This window comes from Marmota monax, unplaced genomic scaffold (assembly GCF_021218885.2).
Source record: "Marmota monax isolate L192 unplaced genomic scaffold, Marmota_monax_Labrador192_F-V1.1 WCK01_AAM20220418_F8-fsc00008, whole genome shotgun sequence".
In the NCBI taxonomy this organism is placed as follows: Eukaryota; Metazoa; Chordata; class Mammalia; order Rodentia; family Sciuridae; genus Marmota; species Marmota monax.
This window is the reverse complement of record NW_026694432.1, coordinates 15,760,318-15,782,058: the sequence shown is the minus strand read 5'-3', so window position 1 is coordinate 15,782,058 and position 21,741 is coordinate 15,760,318. Positions and strand designations below refer to the sequence as shown.

Sequence of the window (21,741 nt, the reverse complement as noted above, 5' to 3'; positions counted from 1 at the left end):
GAGGAAGCAGGAAAAGAGAGGAAACCAACATTGGGATCTCTTCCTGGTTTCCTGAACTTCAAGCACAGTGATATCTCTACTAGATCAAGCTGCCTAGTCTCAGGGATCAAGAAAAGGCCTAAGAGTTGAGAGGGTCTGCAGGTGCATCTTAGGACCACATACTTAGACATTCCTGCTACAAGGCTGCTAGTGACCATGAGAAAGTTTCCAGGCCAGGTACAGAATTCAACATCATTTTTCTAGCCCAGGTTCCCTTAGGGGAGGGGGGAAAAAAGCCACAACAGGGGATACAAATTTTTAACATACTTTATTGACTTAGGGTCAAACAAGGCAGCATTTGGTCAATTAAGAAAGGCACCTCATTGAAGATAATACATCACAGTGCTGTCGAGTGTCCCACTCACAGGATATGAGGATGGAAAGGGTAATCTTTGGATGATATAGCTTAGGACACTTGTTCATTTTATTATTTTTATTTACTTATTTTTCATGGTGCTGGGGACTAAACTCAGGGCCTTGTGCATGCCAGGCAAGCATTATACGACTGAGCTACATCCCCAGGCCTTGCTCATTTATTAAAAAGGGTCCTTTCACACACCACAGATGAAAGAAGGCATAAGATTGTGGCTCGTGCTGGGTGGTTGCTGAGACAGTGAGCTTAGCCATGACAGTGGTGAATCAGGGGAAGGGAAAGAGACCCACCTCCCCTTTTTTCCCCAACACTAGAAAACTTGATTTGTGAAGCCCCACCTCCAACGATACACCCCTTATCTCTTTTAGGTGTGGAGATGATTTTTTTTTTTTAATTGATGCTGGGGATTGAACCAGGTCCTTGCACATGCTAGGCAAGTGCTCTATTGCTGAGGTACATCCCTAGCCTATAGAGATGATTTTTTGATCTTATGGTGTGGGGCACCAGCGTTAACAATCAAACATCCTCTCTTCTAAGCTACAGAACACACAGGACCACAGTTTGATTTCCTGCATTCTTGGCCTGGCACCCCATGAGGTTCTGAGATAAAAGCTGAGGTCTAAGAACACTGGCTTTAAAATATATTGTCACCAGTTCAGAGTAAATGAAAACCCGATTGCTTAGAAATAAAAGTATCACCCTATTTGTATCCACACCCTCAATCACAGTATTTTTTTTTTTAAATTAATTGTTTATATTTTTAAAACTCCCACCTACATGTAAAAAAAACCCCCACTCACTACAACACTGCTGGTCTTCCAAATAGTCCTTCCCTCTCCATGCTTCCCCTGACACCCTTCCCCTCTGCCCAGCACCAAAGAGCAGGGATCACGCCGCGGGGTGATGAGCAGTGGTGCAGTCTCGCCTGGCCTTCTTTACTAGGCTGAAATAGAAAGGAAACAAGAGAGAACAAAATGGATTTTTAAAAACCAAGTAAATGTCAGAAAAGGTTGGCATGCACGCCCCAGCAGCCAAATGCATTAAACACTGGACATTTCTCTGCCATGAAAGCTCTCATGCCTGCTGAGGTTAAGATTTTGTAATTAAATGAAGCGAAAATATAATCATAATCACCTCAGAAAGGTATATTATCTCCTGTGATCATTTAGTTTTCACCTGCAATTTAAATGTCACTTGCACACGTGTGTGCATGTGTGCACATGTAAATGTTGTGAACAAATGTCAAATATTTAAGAAAGGAACACACACATTCAGTTAGCAAACATTCAAGAACCCTGACTCTGAGACCAAGTGCCTGAAACTATCCTTGGTCAAACATGAGTCAATTCCAAGATTCATGAGTTCACCCTCATTCAGAGAAGGATGTCAGACTCTTGGCAGGCATAGCTGATAGTTTTAGTTTCATTTTTTCTTGTCCATTCCCAGAAGCCATGTGCTTCCCAGAAACACCCAAAACCAGACTGGGTTTCCGTTAAGAGGGTAGAGTTAGATTAGAAGCAGGGGAGCAAAGGTAGGGCAGAGGCAGCACTCACTCACTTGGCTAGGTGAAGAGGAAAACAAGGTGGCCACACATCCATGCCCAGTTTCCACGTGGGCAGAGATCAAGCCCTCCAGGAGTCTCACAGACAGTAGGACAGCTCAGGTCAGATAGGGATGGGCACTTTATAGTCCATTGCAGCAGATTATGCTGAGGCAGGCAGAATTACTTACTGAATGTACCACTGACTTTCTAATGGTTTTTCCAGAGGCTGCAGGTTTTGTGGTCTCTTCACAGGAACCCATTAATTCATCTGTTTGGCACAATCAAACCAGAGACCAAAAGGCACAGCATGGACCCTAGGAAATGCTTAATAGCAGGGAAGCCAATGTTATAAACAAAAACTTTGTGACTGTCATAGGTGATCTTATTTTGGGGTGATTTTTTTTCTTGGGTTCCGTAGCTATTACCATCATGAAATAAAGGGCGAAAGACTGGATGGGAGGGAGAGGTTTGGGTTTAAAAAGGACACATTTGATTTGGGTTTTATATCCTAGAGAGGGACTGGGTTTGAATAAATTCTGACCAAAATGAATAAAAGAACAGATCATCCCCCAAATCACTATTTTGTTGATACTTGGAAACAAAGGCAAACATTAAAAACAAAGCAAAAAAACCTACCCTGGTCTCTCTTTGGGGAAGTAGATTTGGCTGCTCTCAGTTGTCCAGTCTGGATGTTCAGAAGACAATCTGAATTCCAAAGGACCTTTTACCTGGTTTAATTCTTTGAAACAATTCAGTTTTCAAACCCAAGTCCCAAAGGATCCATACCTTATAGCAGCACCATGATACAGATCACAAAACTATTTCAACCTGGCTTGGCTCTTTGTATAGTGATGACTTCTCCCAGTAAATTCTGGAATTTGCAATATAAGTGCCTTTTATTTTCCCAATTTGGGGGGAAATTAATAATCCCTATCCAGCTGCTGACTCTTGTAGCTTTTCATTGTAGACTGAAAAGTGGAATTCCCTGCCAACTCTCTACATCAGGAACTGTCTGACTTCATGTGACCTTGGACTTCTTATCAGCTGGGAAAAATACTATGAGGCTTTGGAACTGGGTACCTGGCAGATACCTGGTATGGTTTATTTTGGTTAAAAAATAAAATCAAGAGTATGGCTAAAGAAAGCTTGTCATCCCAGCAGCTCGGGAGACTGAGGCAGGAGGACTGTGAGTTCAAAGCCAGCCTCAGCAAAAGCAAGGTGCTAAGCAACTCATTAAAACCCTGTCTCTAAATAAAATACAAAATAGGGCTGGAAATGTGGCTCAGTGGTCAAGTGCCCCTGAATTCAATCCCCAGTACCTCACCACTGCCAAAAAAAAAAAAAAAAAAAACCTACAAGAGTATGGCTAAAGAAATAAATAGTTGGTAAAGCAACTGAGACCCAAACATAGAAAGTAGGAGTGACCACATACTGATAACACACACAGACACACAGATGAGATGAGAGTTGCCTACACACCAGGTACATCAAGCAAGTGCTTTTTAATCAGTAAATCAAGAGAGATTCTTCTAGCCTGAGGAAGGACGCTTCCCTCTGCCTGCCCTGCCATTCCTACCCACGCCCTTAACAGGGATAGGAAGAAGAAATTCCTTTCAGAACCCAACATTAGATAAACATAACCAAGTCTTTACATGTGGCTTTGGAGAAAGCTGCTAGGATGCTTGCAAATACGACATCAGGGGTCTGGGATGCATTGATGGCAGAGTGGATCCCCCGCTTCCTGTAGTACTCCACAAGTGGGGTGGTCTGGGAGTGGTAGGCTTCCAGGCGTATTTTCAAGGCCTTCTCATTATCATCTGATCGGCGGATCAAGGGTTCCCCAGTGATCTGAGAATAAGAAGGGGAATGAAAGGATGGGACTATTTGCAAGGTTTCTTTATCCATGTCAGATGTGAGATGAGACTATTCTGTCTAGGATGTTGTCTGATCCCATAGTTCATCAGAAACAAAGACAGATAATCTAGACCCTCTCTGGTAAAGAATTTTCCCACTCCCAGTAGCAGACTAGCAGGTCCAGAGAAGTCAGAGAACCCGTCAGAAACATGAGAAGCAAGAAAGATAGAGGCCCCCGAGACAAGAAGAATACATTGAAATTAGGGATGCATTAGTAATTATAATCCTAGTTGTTTTAGTACTTAGCATAAGTACCAGAGTATCACCCATCAACATTCTAATAGTGTAAAGTGAAGTGAGAAAGAACTCTGAATGGTAGAATTACCAGTTTTTCAAAATGTGCCTAAATTATGATGGCTTTGGAATTTGTATTTATAGAACTTGGATGACCTGATGAATTTATCTCATGTGACAAAGATAAACCCAGGAAATTGTCACTGTTGCCTGCATGCAACAGATCACATGCACTCCTTATTGCAAACGGTCTAGTGACCATGTATGACCATGTATGAAACTCCAGGGTACAGCAGAGCAGTCACTAGGATATTGTGAAGCAGAACTGATCAGTATACTTCTCTTCAGTATTACCCCTCCACCCCCTAGTTCTGGGCTTCTCTGAAACCTTTTTCTGATTAGCGGACCACTTATGGTCATATCATATCAGAACAGGGTTACTTGGGACAGAAGATATTATAAGGCACTGGGAAACAGCTGGCACTAGCAGCTGCTTTGAGGTCAAGCAACACCCAGAAAGACACTATACAGATTTGTCACAAGCCATCTGATTTATTAACAGTGCTATTTTTCATGGTTAAGTCAGTAATATTGATAAAATGGAAGATGGAAAGAACAAAGGGGAGAGAGAGACAGAGAGAGAAAGAGAGAGAGAGAGAGACACACACACATACACACACACACACACACACAGAGGGAGCAAAAAATGAAGGGAGAAAGAAGAAAGAACATTTCCTGTCCTGAGTTTACGTACATCATCTTTCATGGGTTGCTTTGGGGGATTGAACTCCTCATGGTAGGACCGGCCACTTCTGGGGTGAATCAGCCTGAAAGACAGCAAATGTACATGAATCAGGTTGCCAGAAAGTAGCTTCTGCACCCCAAAAGTCTCCTGAGTGAGCAAGAAAGACAAAAAAGCTGGATGTAAAGCCTTTAACCCAACAGAAAACCCAGTTAAAGGTAACTATTGATTTGGAAAATAACGACTTACGCAAAGGCAGAGTGGGTGTATTTTCTATTTTGACCAAACACAATGAGTGTTTAAAGAGGCAAGCTGCTAACGTAACTACTTAATTCAGGACTTGAAAGAAGGAGTTCTGGTGTTGATCTCACATAGTCATCTATTCTATTCACTAGTTCATTCAATGAACATTAATAGTGCCTCGTCCAATTCAGGCCTTAAGTTGAAGCCTCAGACTAGTTGGAAGCAATGAGTTGAGATTTCTGTTCATAAGTGCTTAGTCAGGGAAAGGACTGTGGAACATATAACTCACGATCCTCCTGCCTCAACAGGAGGAACAGCTACTACACCTGGATTAATGCCATTTTCCAAACCAGTTTGGTTACAAAACCAAACAGCTGCTAACAGGAAAAAAAAAAAAAAAAGAATTCCATGAACAAGAACACCACGAGATAATGCAGCATACCTTTACAATCACATCGATAAAGCACAGCCTAACCATTACAGGGCAATATTCAGGACAAATGATATATTAAAAAAGTCACCAAGTGGTACAGTGGTTTGTTCCTATAATATCAGCTACTTGAGAGGCTAAAGGAGAAAGGTGGTTTGAGTCCTGTCTATGATCAGACAAAACAAAACAACACTTTCCACATCTTGGCATACACAGAAATAATATTTGTACAACACTCAGGGGGCTTGCTCCTTGGGAGGGAGCAATGGGCACCCCAAGCCTACCCAGTTGCTCTGATGGCTGAGGGGATTAATATCTTAGCACATCAGTTGGGAAATTCTACTAATTCTGTTTATATTACTGAAGTCATACATTAACAGAATGTGATACTACACTATTTTAATCTCAGCATATCTGAGGGGGTAGGGAGAGATGATTCATTTATGGCATAAGGTGATAGTACGTCAATGGGAAGGAGAAAAGGGGACAGGAGAGAACTGTGACTGCAACATGTACGGTGAGATTGGCCTCTCCATTATTTGAGTCCCTAGAAGAGGTCCTTTGATTCATCTATTCAGAAATGGCATCTGTTGGGAGGCCCAGGGAGAGGGAAAGCACAGGCTGCTGGGCTCAGCTGCCATGTCTATCCATGGGAAAGGCTGGGGGCACGAGATGTGGCCCAGTGGTATTCTTCACCTGTAAGACACACGGCACATAGAAGCCATGTTGCAACAAATACAACTCTCTCCTTTCCTCATCTCTATACTACCAATTGTGAATTCCCAGATTCCCTCACACACAACATGCTCTTTCCCCATCCAAACATTTTTTTTTTTTGCATAGTCAGCAAGCGCTCTACCACAAACTTGATTTTAAAGAGAGATTCAAGGCTCGCTTTCCAGAAGGTAAATGAAAGAAAGCAAGCCCAGTCTCTAGGTTCTCAAAATGGGATTAGTTTCAAGTACCAACAAAAACAGCCCCACGAGTCACTGGGCTGGCCTGAATACAGAGGCAAAAATGAGAAGCAACCAAGGCTGGAATCTACAGACACTGTTTATTTTTATTTATTTATTTTTGGTACTGGGGATTGAACCCAGGAGAACTTTATCACTGAGCTATATCTCGGTCCCTTTTTATTTTGAGACAGTATATTGCTAAGTTACTTAGGGCCCAAGTTACTGAGGTTGGCCTCGAACTTGCATCCTCCTGCCTCATCTCCCAAATTGCTGGGATTACGGGTGTGCACCACCCCATTTGGCATCATCTCTTTTTATTAGCATTAGACATTACGATAATGACACCACAGAGCCAACTGGTAAGATAATAGGATACTAGAAAACCAATACTGAGTAGGTGAAAAATAAAAACTATCACATTCAAGATACTAAATTATCATAAGTGAGGCTGTAACTAATTCAGAAATCTATTATAATGAGGTCCTTATCGCCTCAGCCTTAACAGGAGCTACATTGAACGGTCTACTATCTGCCTCCCTTCCTTCCATCAGTGCAGTATTCTAGGAAGCAGAAAGCAGGTTTCTGGTGCTGGTTCTGCCACTCATCTACTCAGTGAATTTTGAAAAACATCTTTACTAGTCTGGCATGCCCTGTGAGGGAATGGGTCCTCTTCTTTGAGTGAGGAAGTCACACTAAACCACTCATTTCCAAACGGAGGGGCCGAGTCTTCCCCTTCTACCCTTTATTATAATACTGCAGCTAGTTCTTTAGAATCTCTGCTCCCTCCATCCCCACCCACCTAGCTGCAGGCCTCCGTCATTTCATGTGGCTTATGTGCAAGCTCCCAGATGGGGTATTTATCTTGTTGCTCTTCTTCTTCAATTTACCTTGTATGCTAACACCAAGGTAATGTTCTTAGAATGCACTTTTTGCCCCAACATCAAGTGGCTTGAGAACATCCCATGACTCCTGAACTCTTTGTCAAGTCCACCCTGTTCAGTCTGGTAGACCTCCCATCAAACTCCCATCTTCTCTTTCCAAAAGCACTTACTTTGCCCCCCATTTCCAGAGTACTCCTCCAACTACGGAGCAGACAAGTCTGCTACTAGTCCTAGGTAGAATTCTTCTCCAATGCATACTCAATCCTGCTTCTACTCCCTTCTTAGAAGTCTGACTCACTGAATTCTCTTCATCCAGAAAGGCTGAATTGATATCATACCTCTCCTAGGCAGCTTCTCTCCCTGTCTCCAGACTCTGTTCTTGAACCTCCTACTGTACTAAATTACTGAACAGCCCAGATTTCAAATATATGACTCTTTGAGGTCAGAGATGGGCATCACTACACTGTTCCTCCTGTAGAGCCTCTTCTGGTCCTCCACCAGCAGGGTTAATAACTATGCTATGTAGAAAGCAGGTACTCAGGAAGCTGAACCCATTGAGTCTGCTTTGCACCTCAGGGACTCCAGGCCTAGTGATGTTTCTAACTGTCAATCCTATTGCTTGTTGGCCTGCATGAACTTTGTCTACTCTATACCCAACAGGGATACAAAGAAATAAAAAAGTCCCTGCAATGAAGGAGGCTATGGAACAGCTGAAAACATGAAACTTGGACATTTGAAAAGAAAATTAATATAAGGTAGATCTGACTAATTCCTACAGCCTTCTAGGAAAACATTTCTCCTATCACTTTGCCATCTATTTATATGTCTGTCTTTCTCTTTGAAGGTATGGACTATAGATACATAAAATATGTTCAACCTCAGAAAATCAAAATAGTCTAAAACAAGAACACATTTTCTTCCTAATTAAAAATTTACATGTCATATAATGATCACACTTAACAATTTAACAGTGGCTAATCAAAAGGAACACAAATGTACAGCAATAAGGGAATACTTAAGTAAGGAATGTTCTACCTACTACATGAAATTTCAAGTGACAATTAAAAATAATGATCATAGGGGCTGGGATTGTGGCTCAGCGGTAGAGCACTCGCCTAGCACGGGCAGGACCCGGGGTTCGATCCTCAGCACCACATAAAAATAAAGGCATTGTGTTGTATCCATCTATACCTAAAAAATAAATGTTTTTTAAAAAAATAATGATCATAGATATCTGCATAGATCAAAGTGCAATGACCACTTTCCTGAGACTTCATTAAACTGACAAAGATAAAAAAAGGTATAGCCCATATTCAAGAGAAGAACGGAGGGTCCTTTTTTTTTTTTTGGTAGCAGGGATTGAACTCAGGGACACTTGAATACTGAGCCACATCTCCAGCCCTATTTTATATTTTATTTAGAGATAACGTCTCACTGGGTTGCTTAGTGCCTCATTGAGCTATTTAGGGCCTTGCTAAGCTGCTGAGGCTGGCTTTAAACTTGCTATCCTCCTGCCTCAGCCTACTGAGCCACTGGGATTACAGATGTGTGCCACAGCGCCCAGCTGGAGGGTCCATTCATGACTGAGAACTTCTAACATATTTCTGCACTAGGAGCAAAGATTTCCTCTATTTTCTAAATTTTGTGTAGATGGTCATATTATTTTTTATAATTAATAAAAAGCCCACAGCAAACAATGAAACTCCACTGAAATCAGATTTAGAATAGAGATACACCTGTAAGGAATTTCTTAAGCACCTACTATAAGCAAAGCTCTGAACTATGTACTTTGTTATCTAACATGCATCCGAATAGGATCTGAAGCAAGTACTATCAACCCTATACCACAGAAAAGGTAACAGCCTTAGAGAGAGGTTAAAAAAAGTGCCTAGAGTAAAAGATAAAAAGATAGGACTGAGATGCTGACTTTAAATCCCTTGCTCTTTTTCTATATTGTCAACTCATGTCACCACTTCAGTGGATGTGACCAAGTAAGATCAATCCTTGTTGAAATGGCACTAAGCTTCATGGGTGGGATTAGGTAAGAGCAATTCTCATAGTGTGACAGATTTGAGGAAACATGAAAAGAAGGGACCTTTAAGGGACAAATACCTTCCAGTGATTCTCCGGATTAGCAGGGAGTCTGGAATGCGGAATTCAATCACAGAATCAAGCTTCTCTTTCCTCTTCTCCATGAGATCATCAAGCTGTAAAAGAGTGCGACCCACCTAAGTTATCAGAGCTTGGTCAGACCCATCTCCTTCAACGGGATTAAGAGATAAAGGGCCAGAGTTTGCTCTGAGGAAATGGTAACAGAAATAATAAACAACTCACCATTTCTGCCTGTCTCACAGTCCGAGGGAAGCCGTCCAGAAGAAAGCCATTTTTGCATGACGGGGTCTCCAAATTCTTCTCAATAAGCTCCACTACCATTTCATCACTCACCTGGAAGTAAAGAACAAAACAGCCTTGGGTTTAAATTTGTTAACTAGGTGACATTAGTCTAACTCTAGGGTCAAAAGTTTTTATTTGTTTCACTTAATTACTAAATGGCAAGTCCTCTTGACCCCAAAGAAGCAAAAATGAGAGCAAGTGGCTCCATTTGCAAGACCTGGTTTTGTCATTGTTCCTGTAGTTGCCATACATATTCTTTTCCCTTGAAATTCTCTTGTGTTCCAAAAATCTGGGTGAGGGAAGGGGATTTTACAGTCTGTCAGATCACCAGAACTCCATGTGGTAGGTCCTGAAGGCCTCTCTTGCTACTAGAGTCAAGAGTCCTAACCATCAGATAACAGCTTATCAACAACCAGCTGACTTCAAGGCACAAGTGAGGGTCCATGGCTAAGATATCATCCAAGAAAACCAGGATAGAAAAGGGATTGATTAGAATGCAGGCAGACACCAACTATTCCTGATTCACAATTCTGATTGGGCTAAAAGTATAATGACTGAGATATATGCTTGGTCACACATCTGGGCAATCCTGAATTTATAAGACAACAGAGAACTTCACTGAATTGGTAAGACTGGATTAGAAATATGGAACTGAAGGACCTGTACATTTCTGAACCTCTCTGAAACCCCAATAAGGACCCCTCTCAACTTTCAAAATCTGGTTCTTCTGCTAAGCCTTTATAGAAACAAAAGTTCCTACTGTGTGTTGCAGTGAAGGTTGCCCATTATGGTAGCTAATGGTCTTTTGTCAGGACTCGCTAGGAACTCGGGGACAAAGTATCAGCTCTATGACTAAGAGAAGGTTGGAGAGAAGCAATCCTACGGTCACATCCCAATTTTCTCAGTACAGAATTTTCTGCCAAGACCTAATGTTCAAAATAAAATATCTAGCTGCTGACTTGACTGAAAGCCTCATTAACATAAATGAAAATCTAGAAAAGAAATGGTTAGGTGGGCAGACATACTATGGGGTAACTCAAAGCCTAAAAGGAAGTTGGAGGTGAAAGCAAAACTCAGTATCTTCCCCAGCCAACATAATCAGACACAAAAATACCAGATAACCAAGCACAAAATGACTTCTGAAGGTGATTTCTAGGGTCAAGTTCTAGAATAACTCAGTTATAATTAAGCTCTGGCATTAATTAGAGATTTAGTATCTAATACATTGTATTTGTCCAATCAGGCCAACTGGTCTAAACTCAAGAGAAAATTCCATTATATTCCCCAAGTAGAATTATTTTTGTTCCAATTGCTAACTCCCTTGTTAGAGACAGAGAACACGCCATGCAAGAGGTTAAAAAATATATCTGTGACTTTCTGAGTCTTCTTTTGAATACCCCTGAGTTCTGGCTTAGGGATGGCAGTTTCAGTCTTGGCCCTAAAATTTTAATATATTACAATAAAGCATTAGGCATAAAGGAACCTCAAGAATACTGTGAATACGGGATGTAGCTCATTTGGCAAAGCATTTGCCTACCGTGGGCAAAGCCCTGGGTTCAATCCTCAGCATCACCAAAAAAATAAAAATAAAAAAACAAAGAACATTGTAAATAAATTCAGAGTCACAAATTCAGAACATACCAAGTAATTTGCTATTCTAAAAATTTATATAATATAATATAATATAGTACAGGGCTGCCCTAAAGAACTTTCAGTGATGATGGAAATGTTCTATATCTTTGTTGCCTGGTGAATACCCAAAACATAGCTAGCACAGTTGAATTTCATTTATTTATTTATTGACTGATTGATTGATTGTGGTGCTGGAGTTTGAACCCAGGCCTTTGGGCATGCAAGGCAAGTATTCTACCAACTGAGCTACATCCCCAGGCCACACACAACTGAATTTTAAATTCATATAAAGAGCCACATGTGTTTGGTGGCTATTATATTTGGATAGTGTGGATCTAGACTCAGGAATATCAACTCACTAATGCGACCAAACCTACCAGTTTCCCAGCATCCATAGTTGCTTTCAACTTTTTTCCCAGTTCTGAGCCAGAAGCTACCATGGCCCTCAGCATATCTCCAGTGGCCAAATGGCAGACACAGAAGTTTTCTGCCAATTTGGGGGCCTGTGGAAGAAAGACAAAAAACAAGATATAGTTAACCCTGCAGGCCTGGTATCAGACTGCCTGGGCATAAACCTGATCCTACCACTTATCGGATGTGTAAATTCAGTCAAGTTCCTGCTTTCTTACTTATAAAGAGATAAAAGCACCATATATCATATTCTAATGTAAATTATAGGATTATGATAACAATTATACATGACAAACATGTAAACTACTATTATCACTACTTTCACTATTACAAATGGGAAGAACAAAATTATTAATACTTCACATACCTGCTGTGAAGCTTAAATAAGATCATGCATATAAAGCATGTGGCATAGTACTGGGCACATAATGTGCTGAGTATCTGCCCAAGAATGAACGTGTTATTGTCATGTACTGTAACAACTGGGCCTGGAAGCTAAGGGCAGGGTGAAGAACACGTTTGCTTCCCAGCAGGGGTTCCTCCCCTCCTGTCATGAGGTAGCTGCATCACCTTGGTCAAATCACTTAACTTCTCATAGACTTGGCTTCCTTATCTGTTTAACATGAAGGCAAAAAAGAAAAGAAAGAAAAAAGCTCCATGTCAGAAGGTATCTGTGAGGCTTATATTATAGAAGCAGAGCATATGGCAAACAGCACCCACATGGTAGCTCCGGATGCAGTATAGCCTTGTGGTTAAAAGCATGGGCTTGAAAGTCAATCTGCCTGGGTTTTAGACTCCAGGTCCACCAATCACTACATTCATGTGACTTGAGAAGTTACTTCACCTTTCTAGGTTTCAAATTTCCTCTAAGTAAAATGGATGGTAATATTACTTATCACTGAGTTGATGAGAAGATTCTGTAGAATTCTGTATATGCAGGCCTGGTACATAGTAAGTCCTCAGTGAGCATAACCCCTGCCTTAGATCTATATTCACTCTTAGACTCTGTCTTCAAAGATTTAATAGTTTGGTGGACTATAAATTGGAACAGAATTAGAACATGAAAAGATCTCAGACAGGGGGCATTTTTCCACTAAGCTCTTTGTAGTGGCAAAAAAGAATTCAGAATTCACACAGAACTGAATTGGATCAAAGAACTTAATACTTAGGTTTCTGGTTCAGTTGTTTTAGGAAGTTAAATAGTTTGGAAACTTGTTCAAAACCAGTTTGTTCTCTGAGTTTTCTTAGGTGCATACAACCAAAGTAAATGGGGCTCAATGCAGGAAATTCTGGTTTTTGATTCATGGACTGATTCAATTGGAGCAAAGAAATTACTTTATAACGAAATGGAACCCATATGAGAAAGCATTAAAAACTATGAACTTTGGGAAAATAGTGAAAGTGAGAACCGGCTGGCAGTGGAAAACCAAGTTGGCACTATGGTCATACATTCAATCTCTCCTTGGTTGTTGAAATTAACTTGGGTGAATCATTTGGAGGTCAGGATTGCTCATGGGAAAAAGGTAACCAAAACACTACAGAGAAAAGCGGTTAGCACAGAACCTAATTGTTCTATCATCCTTCCCAAACTGCGAGGCTCTTCTACACTGTTCTAGGTAATTGGATTCTACAGCTGCATGAAGAACACACACTAATAGGAAGATGAGGCATGGTGAAAGACTACTTCTTGTTGGCTGCATGGGAGTTCATGAAAAGAACGTGGATGGGCTTGAAGCCTAATGAAGTAACTATTGTAGTCCCATCATACTTCAAATTTATGCTTTAGAGTAGTTTTTCAGACTACAAACTGCCTAGAGGGGTACTATTTACATGCAGATTATGATTCCAAAAGTCCAGCGCTGAGCAAGTGCTTAATTTTAAACCAGCTTCTAGGCCTGGATGGGCAGCTGGCCACTGGGCCACACTGTGAAGAGGAGGAGCCTAGAGTTCACACAATCACACTCTGCAGTTGGCCAGACTATTTCTGAACCCAAGTACCATACTCATTACCTCTTTGAGGATCTTGTGGGTGGTGGAGAACTTTTTTGCGAGGAGTGGATGGGAATGGCTAAAACTACTAGAGGCAGCGTGCTGGGGCGTAGTAGTTCTCAAACATCAGTATAGAAGGATCCTGACTTCTCCCAGTTCAACTTAGGATATTTTGGTTTTATCATAGTTTTCTTTTTGATACTGGAGATTGAGCCTGGGGCACTTTTCCACTAAGCTACATCCCAGTCCTTTTTATTTTGAGCTAAGTTTCCTCAGCTGGCCTTGAACTTGTAATCTTCCTGCCTCAGTCTACCAAGAGACTGGGATTACAGTAGTGTGCTACAATGCCTGGCTTTTACATGGTTTTAAAGAGATATACATTCAGTTGAAGCTTTGAACTTTCATAGGCTAGCAAAACGTGGAATGACACTCTTCTGTGATGCTGGGCAAAGGCAATAGCCACTGGTTTCAGACTCTAGTTCCCAGTTGGTCATAAGATCATGAGTGGAAACAGCTGATAATGTACAATATACTGTGTTGCTAAGCTATGTTTGGTAGATTATATGTACTAAATGCATTTTTAACATACAATGGATCTTATCTGGAAGTAACCCTATCCTAAGTAGAGCACTATATCATTGCAATCACGTGAGGCACTTGCTTAAAGTATAAATGCTAGATCCACCCTTACAGTTACGATTGAGGGGTTCTCATGTAGAGCCTTGGGATTCTGATGCACACACAGTTTGTGACACTCTGGGGTAGTGGCAAGAGACTGAGTTTTGTATTGGTACAAATCTGGATTGGAAACCAGGTTCTATAATTCACTCAAAACTACCATGGGGATTTAATGAGAGTATGTGTGCAAAATCATTCAGCATAGCTGGGCAAGGTGGTGCACATCTGTAATCCCAGTGACTTGGGAGACTCGGGCAGGAAGACAGCAGGTTCAAGGGCAGCCTCAGCAACTTAGCAAGGCCCTAAGCAACTTAGTGGAATCGTGTCTCAAAATAAAAAAGTAAAAAGGACTGGGGAGGTAGCTTGGTGCTAAAACACCCCTGGGTTCAATCTCCAGTACAAAACAAAAGAATCATATCCTGCAATACTGCTGGATATACCACCCTCTCCCTACCACACAAACACACACATTTAGAAGCTTCCTATATCTCAGTGCTAAGACATTAGTACTGAGACAAATATCTTAGTCTGACACTCAATGCCCTCCACAATCAATCCTACATTTGGCAAGCTCTTCAAACTTCCTTCTGAAAGTACTCTACATGTATGTCCTGCCTGGCACCACTCAGGCAAGTCGCTGTTATGTATGGTTCCCACACATAAAATAGGCTCTTCTCTACAAAGGAATGCCCTCTTCCTTTCCTCTACTGGTCTCAGTCATATCCTTCTCTATAGTAAAATTTTGCATCCATTTCTCCCAACAAAAAACCTTACCAATGACTTCTTCCTCTGAAGAAAATGCCAAGCAATTTTCCAAGCATTAATTTACAATATTTAGTATGCATAATACATACCCAAGAGGTATGAGCTATTTCTATCTGCTCTCTACAGAAGAAATTCGGAGGCTAGTTGCCTAGGATCACAAAACTAGTAAAAGCAGAGCTGGAAGCTGGCCCCATGACTGTAAAGGCCTAGCTCTTATCCACGACACTAAATGGCCTTAAAACAACCGAGTGTTAGTGTAGCACAGCTGTCCATATGAGAGGGGCGTGTGTGTGTGTGCAACCACAAGATTTCACAGTGCTGGCAATGTTCTGTCTTGATAATGGTGTAAGTTATACAAAACTGTGTTAACACTGTAAAATTCATCATTTTAAAAAGTATTTGCATCTTTCCCTATGTATATTATACTTTCATGTAAAAGTTTTTTTTTTAAATTATAGAAACTGTGTTTAGATTTCAGCTCTGCCTCTTAACTTACTGGGGCTATCATCACCAACCTCACTGGTTGGGTAGGATGATATACAGGAGGCCTGTGACAAATTACAGTTCTTGTTCTATTCCTGAACTAACTTGGCATTTGTCAGTGTTACTTATCTGATGCTTCCCACAGGGCAACTTCTACTAGAATGTATTTTTAAAATTCTATTTACTTATTTTTTTTCTTTTATTTGGACATTATAGTTGTGTTCATTTTGACATAATACATGCATGGAATTTAATTTACTCCATTTCAGTCCCTGATGACCTTCCCTCCTCTCCCCTCCCCACTATTCTCCTTCTACTCTTATTGTTCTACCTTCCACTCATTTATACATTTTATTTTATTTAAAAAATTTTTTTGTAGTTGTAGATGGACAGAATGCCTATATTTGTTTATTTTTATGTGGTGCTGAGGATTGAACCCAGTGCCTCACTCATGCTAGACAGGCGGTCTGCCGTTGAGCTACAGCCCCAGCCCTCATTTATATATTTTAAATTGGTGCTTTATAGATAACTAGTGTGTGTACTTCTTGTATGCATATCCAAAATGATGACTGATGAAGAATCAGGCAGACATGAGTTCAAATCCTGCCTTTGCTACTTACTGTGTTTGTATCCTGCAGCAAGATATAGCCTTAGGGCCTCAATTTCTGTAAAAAGGTATGAATAACAACAGAACATATCTTCTAGGGTTATAAAAATTAAATCAGATGAAGCATGCAAAATCTTTAGCTTGGGGTCTGTCACATAACTGAGTAAAGGGTTACAACTATGCTGTAATTATTACATTCTACTGAGTCACACAGCATAGGAGAAAATCTAACTTGGGGAAGCAGACAGCAGCAGATAGAGCTCTGGAATCATTCAGGCATAATCTCTACCAATTACTTGCTCCAGAGCCAAGAGAACAAGTCATTGGACTCTATTTCTCCAACTGTAACAGAGGGGATGTGAGTGTGGGTCTTAGAGTTGCTGTGAATTTAAATTCACTAGAGTAATTGAATAAACCTGAACTGGGAGATGGCAAGTGATTGCCTAAGTGTACTTGGCCTCAAATAACTGGCAAAAGCTGGACACATTGGAAAAACAAGGAAGGACTGGCAGAGGAAAAGAAAAGAAACACACTTGTTTTTGGCCACACTGGAGGAACATCCAGCTCTAGAAGGGAGACAGAAATAAAGTTATTTAAATAAAATAACAAACCTAAGTATTCTAGATGTTTTAAAACCTTTCACTGACACAAAAACAGTTTTTAAATGGTTAACCATTTTAAATTGAGGAATTAAAAAAAAGATTTAAGTCATGCCAACATAAAATACCTAAAATAATAGATATAGCAGGAAGTAGTAATAGGAAGAAAACTTCTGAGAAGGCACTGGGCACTAATTCCAGGTTAGGATAAATTTTACACTAAAGGTGGCAAATATTTATCAATGGGGGCCAGTCAGGCAATGTAAATGAGTGAAATGATTCTAATGTAAGCAATAGGCAGCACAGGGGGACTGTGCAGGGGACAGGAGAGTACACTGACCATCCAAAGTAACAATATTACTCAGTTGCAACAGACTACTGCTGTGCTGGAATGGAGGCCCATGGCTGCCAGACATTCTAATATTTTTTTTTAATTTTTAAAAATATTTTTAGTTGTTGATGGACCTTTATTTTATTCATATGGGTTGCTGAGAATCGAACCCAGTGCCTCACATGTGCCAGGCAAGCACTCTACCATTGAGCTACAGCTGCAGTGCCCCCCTTTTAAAAATAACTTTGTTTATTTATTATTATTATTATTTAAATATCTTTATTTTTTTTAAATTTTTATGTGGTGCTGAGACTCGAACCCAGTGCCTCACGCATGCCAGGCGAGCGCGCTACCACTTGAGCCACATCCCCAGCCCTTATTATTTTTAATGTAGTGTTGAGGCTCAAATCTAGTACTTCAAACATGTGAAGCAAGCACTGTACCACTGAGCCACAACCCCAGCTCTCTAATTTTTTAAGATAAACTGGAGCTCTGAGTTTAAAGAGAAATTGAATTTAAAGAGAAATTTCCCAACTGAAATATTCCATAGTACGTATTATTTTGAAAGCTGACAATTAAAGAGAACAAAGTAAGCATTATCTTACTTTTTCAATATGAACCATATTAATGGGTACAAATAAAGTAGGCAGAGATAGTTCAGCTAAGAAATGAAAAAGGAGTGATGTAATTAGAACATCATCACTTTGCTACCCATAAGGAATTAATGGACCTAGGCACTGAACAGCTATGGATGTGAATACCCCAGAGTCACAAAAGTATCAAGTAGGTGCCTGCTAATGGAGAGCAGAGCATCACCTGTAGTAGCTGGGCCAATAAATTGATCCTAAATCTGATTAAGTATATGGGTTAAACTAAACATTTATAAGAAATAGGACAGAAGAAAATGTTAAATACACCATAGGAACACAATCAAAAATTTCAAAAATGAGCAATAATACTCCCAGGACAAACTAGTTTTCCGTTCAAAAATGTAGGATTTAAAAAAAAATAAAGAGCAAAAAATTAAAAGAGACTATCATATTTGTGAGACAGATGGAAATTTGAACATTAACTACTATTAAAATTGTTAATTTTTAGGAGATATTGTATTCATATTTTTTCAAAAAAGAATTGATCTTTTAGAGATGTACGTTGAAATATTTACAAATGATAAATTATGATACCTGGGAGATACTTTGTGAAGGGAGAGTGGATGGGGAAGCAATGACCACCAGCTAATGGTTATGGGGATCCATTACACCATCCTGTCTTGTTTGACGTATTCAAAACTCAACATAATAAAAAAGTATGGGTGTGGAGTATGTCTGCAGGTGAAATGTTGCTACAGACTGCCACTTGCTACCTTCCTTTGGTTTATAACCTTTTTAAATTTCCCAGTACTGGGCGTTGAACCCAGGGTGCTTTACCATTGAGCTATATCCCCAGCCCTTTTTATTTTTTAACAGGGTCTCATTTAGTTGCCCAGGCTGGCCCTGAACTTGCAAATCTCCTAGCTCAGCCTCCTGAGTAAACTGGGATTACAGGTGTGTGTCACCACACCCTGCTTAACTCTTTTTGAATTCCATGAAACTACAACCACCAGTAATCCTATGGTTCCCACAATGCAAAGAAGCTGTACAGAGATTGTGACTTGTGTAAATCTTACTCCTTTCTCAAGTCCCAGCTCTAATATTCTCCACAAAGCCTTCTCTTCTACCATTCATCAACTACCATGGTCAACTTCTGCCATTCATCACCTACATTAATCAACTGTATTGTTTTCCTCAAATGTCCTGAATTAGTCATCTTTTACACTGAAATACATTAGAGTCAGGGGGAGAGGAGATATGTTACTGAGATAAGGGAGTCAATATTCATGCAACACCTACAGTGTGCTAGGCTGTCCACTAGATACATCTGGACACATTATAAATATATGAGGCATAATTGTTCAGCATCCTGGTGAATTTTTCATTTTTCAGGTGAGAAAACTAAGACTCTGAAGTTACACAGCTTGCTAGACTATAAAGCTCTTGTCTCAGCACTAGGATGGTTGTGCACTTCACAACTATTGAACCTACCAATTTCAATGTAAGTTAAGGAAAAGAGCCAAAGATGCATTTAAGCTACTGTTTATACTGAGTCACTCACAGCAAAAATCTGCAAAGTCTAAGATTAAACATCTCTAGGCTACAGGTTACCTAATAATTGAGGTGGTAACAGGAAGGAGATGTCAACATCATTGAGTACAAGGGGATTAGGTACTGGGTGGTGCCCCAAGAAGAATTAGCTCAGTTTATGGTGAGAAAAGGGAAAGTGGTCTTGGTCCGTCCTGACCCAGGTGGAAAGCAAAGTCACAGGAATGTATTGAGCCTTCTAGACCTCCCTTTTCCTCATCACCCATTAATCTGTGTCGTTCATCCATTTTCAGTAATCCTAATAAATGTCAAGTAATGTGCCGAGTGCCACAGGGGTCCCAAGAATGAGTGACATAGTCCGTTTGCCAAGTTTTTGTTTTGTTTTTTGGTAAAGTGTCCCTGGTTGTTTTCAAACTAATGGCCAAAATGATCCTCTTGCCTGAGCTTCCCAAGTAGCTGGGACTATAGGCATGGCCACCAGGCCAGGCTTGCCAAAACTTTTAAACTTGGTCTGTGCTATGAAGAGTGGGCATAAAACAGTCCTCCTTCACCTAGAAGCCCAGACTTTCAGAAATTCCCTCTTTAGTGCCTAATGATGGGCTGAAATCCAAGGCCCAGGGTCTGTGCTGTGGGGCAATGCTAAACCCTGGGCAGGAAGGGGACATCAATAATCAACTTACGGGCTTCCAAAACTTAAATGAGATCATAAATCCCAACTCTGATCAATCGCCCCTTTATTTCCCAGATCTAGAGGGGGCTCAGATGCCAAGTGAGGCCCTGTAGTCTGCTAGGCCAAAAAGCCAACTTCAGACTCCAATCCTTTGGAGGCCCAAGTTTCCATAAAACCAATTTCACTAACTTGGGAAAGTCATTTGACTTTTCTGGGCCTGTTTTCCTATCTGTTGATTCATGAAGCTAAATTTTTAAGTTCTCTCTCATCTAAAATCATTTAAGTTATCCTGAGCTGCTCAGCCTTCAGCTGTTCGGTGTTCACCCCCTCCTCCAACTCGTGGCTCACACCTATCATACCTCATTCTCTTAGCTGCACTCCTAATCACACACCAGCTCCCATTCTGCCTCACGTGTTGGAGATGCACCTCTACCAGCAGTCGTTAATCATTATCAAAAAAGTTCTCCTACCCGTAGTGCCTGGAACGTGACCCTAACTGGACAATTCACTTCCAACTCGCAAGGAATCTTGTCTCCGTTGAGCCTATAATTCAGAGTCCCAGGCTCACCCCAACCCTCAAAGCTAACCCACAAGGCATCCAACTACCCCGAGATCCTTTCCCCCCACACGACACGCCAATTCTGGATCCTTCAAGCACGCTAAGCCTAACCCAAACTCCTCGATCTCCTATGTGGACCCTCCCCCTAAACACGCCACCAAAACCGGAGACCCTGGCCAGGGTCCCCCCAGGCCTCAGCCCACCGCCGGCCGCTGAGCGAGAAAAGGGCTTCCGGGTCTCCGGCCGCCCTGACCTTGGAGTTTGGCGGGCTCCGTTGCCCAGCCAGGTCCGGACGCTCACCTGCGTACCCTTGCCAGCCCCAGGTGGCCCCAGCAGCACAGCCCGGATGCCTTTAGGACACTCGGGTTCGGCTGCCGGCGCGTTGGGAGCCATGTCCGCCAAAGCCTCTCGCAGCCACCCGCCCGCACACCTCACAGGTCCAGAACTACCAGGCCAGTGAGCCACGCACGCCACGCACGCCCCGCTCGCGCTCACACTGGCCGGTCGCCACGTCCGTCAGACCTCTCTAGCCCGCCCCTGAGGACGACTGACCCTTCAGTTTACCAATCGTGTGGCGACACTAATAACTGCTGCTTCTTATTGGGCATAATCGCTGGGGGAGTTGGGAAGAGGCGGGCCATCTTGTACTAAATTGGGCGGGGCGCTCGTGGCGCTCGAGGCTGGTGTACGGAGTGGGCGGGAAAACGTGAAAGAAGACCAGAGCCGAGGCTAGGGGTTCTAGTTCGGTATTTGACAGTTAATGACATCCGCAACTCCGTTTTAGTCCTATGAACTTGCCAGTGGGTGTATAAATGGGTAAAATCATTCTTAGAAAGTAAATCGACAGTATGCATCACGCACTCTTTGGTCCGGCAATTCCACTTCCAGGAATTAAAAGGATAGTATCAAGGATATGGGTAAAGATTTGTGTAACAGATGCTGCCTCACTTAACAATAGCCCTAATAAATAAATAAATAAATAAATAAGGCAGAGATTCAAATATCCAACAATTCGAGATTAGTTAAATAAATTGCAACAAATTTGTGTACTGGAATCTCTCCCATCGTATTTAATTACATGGGGAAAATAAACGTTCACCCAAATGATACAAAATTGCGATTACAGTAAT

The 21,741-nt window shown here is 41.3% G+C and overlaps 1 protein-coding gene across 2 annotated transcripts; it reads right to left on the bottom strand.

The window, feature by feature from the left end:
* Nucleotides 1-288: 288 nt before the first annotated feature.
* Ak2 (adenylate kinase 2) lies at nt 289-21,070 on the bottom strand. Of its 2 annotated transcripts, none has more exons than XR_009224327.1 (7): nt 20,912-21,070; nt 11,759-11,884; nt 9,690-9,800; nt 9,468-9,562; nt 4,858-4,930; nt 2,144-3,803; nt 289-1,355 (listed from the first exon to the last, which is right to left on the bottom strand). XR_009224327.1 is itself a non-coding variant. In XM_046468435.1 (7 exons), exons 1-7 carry the CDS (start codon nt 21,002-21,004, stop codon nt 1,351-1,353), a joined length of 699 nt encoding a protein of 232 aa, XP_046324391.1. In that variant the 5' UTR covers nt 21,005-21,070; the 3' UTR covers nt 289-1,350. The 2 variants fall into 2 exon arrangements, 1 of the variants encoding a protein (XP_046324391.1); XM_046468435.1 differs by having other exon boundaries at nt 3,608-3,803.
* Between the last annotated feature and the right edge of the window lie 671 nt (nt 21,071-21,741).

Bases quoted from the DNA above. Each gene is read 5' to 3' on its own strand.
- Ak2 (XM_046468435.1), bottom strand. From the start codon at position 21,004: ATGGCTCCCAACGCGCCGGCAGCCGAACCCGAGTGTCCTAAAGGCATC. The intron at 9,801-11,758 runs GTAGGTTTGGTC...CTTTACTTCCAG, and splicing joins CTATGGATGCTGGGAAACTG to GTGAGTGATGAAATGGTAGT. The intron at 9,563-9,689 runs GTGAGTTGTTTA...ACTCTTTTACAG, and splicing joins CTGTGAGACAGGCAGAAATG to CTTGATGATCTCATGGAGAA.